Source organism: Onychostruthus taczanowskii, unplaced genomic scaffold, assembly GCF_017590055.1.
Source record: "Onychostruthus taczanowskii isolate IOZ18803 unplaced genomic scaffold, ASM1759005v1 scaffold7886, whole genome shotgun sequence".
In the NCBI taxonomy this organism is placed as follows: domain Eukaryota; kingdom Metazoa; phylum Chordata; class Aves; order Passeriformes; family Passeridae; genus Onychostruthus; species Onychostruthus taczanowskii.
The window spans coordinates 1-325 of record NW_024505767.1 but is presented as its reverse complement, the minus strand read 5'-3'; the positions used below and the strand labels follow the sequence as shown (position 1 = coordinate 325).

General features: G+C 76.3%; 1 protein-coding gene across 1 annotated transcript; it reads left to right on the top strand.

Moving 5' to 3' along the window:
* Positions 1-4: 4 nt before the first annotated feature.
* On the top strand, positions 5-322 carry LOC121346072 (protein Wiz-like; the record flags this gene model as incomplete). The annotated part of the gene is made up of 1 exon (XM_041423537.1): positions 5-322. A coding segment is annotated over one exon (318 nt), but the record flags the coding sequence as incomplete, so codon positions are not given.
* Between the last annotated feature and the right edge of the window lie 3 nt (positions 323-325).

The following is a 325-nucleotide window of genomic DNA, read 5'->3' as shown; positions in this document are numbered from 1 at the left end:
CGCCCGGGCGCACCTGCGGCAGTTCGGCGTCACCGAGTGGTGCGTGAACGGCTCCCCCATCGAGACGCTGCGCGAGTGGATCCGGCACCGGCCGCACAAGGCGGGCGCCTACCGCAGCTACATCCAGGGCGGGCGCCCCTTCTCCAAGAAGTTCCGGAGCTCGGCGCACCCCCGGGAGCCCCGCGGCGCCCTGGCCGTGCCCTTCCTGCCCAAGGGCGGGCTGGCGGCCGAGGCGGCGCTGGGCGACTGCGGCAAGGGCCCCGAGGGCGCCGACAGGGCCCTGGGGACCCCCCTGGGCGTGGTCAAGGTGGAGGAGCAGAGGGGC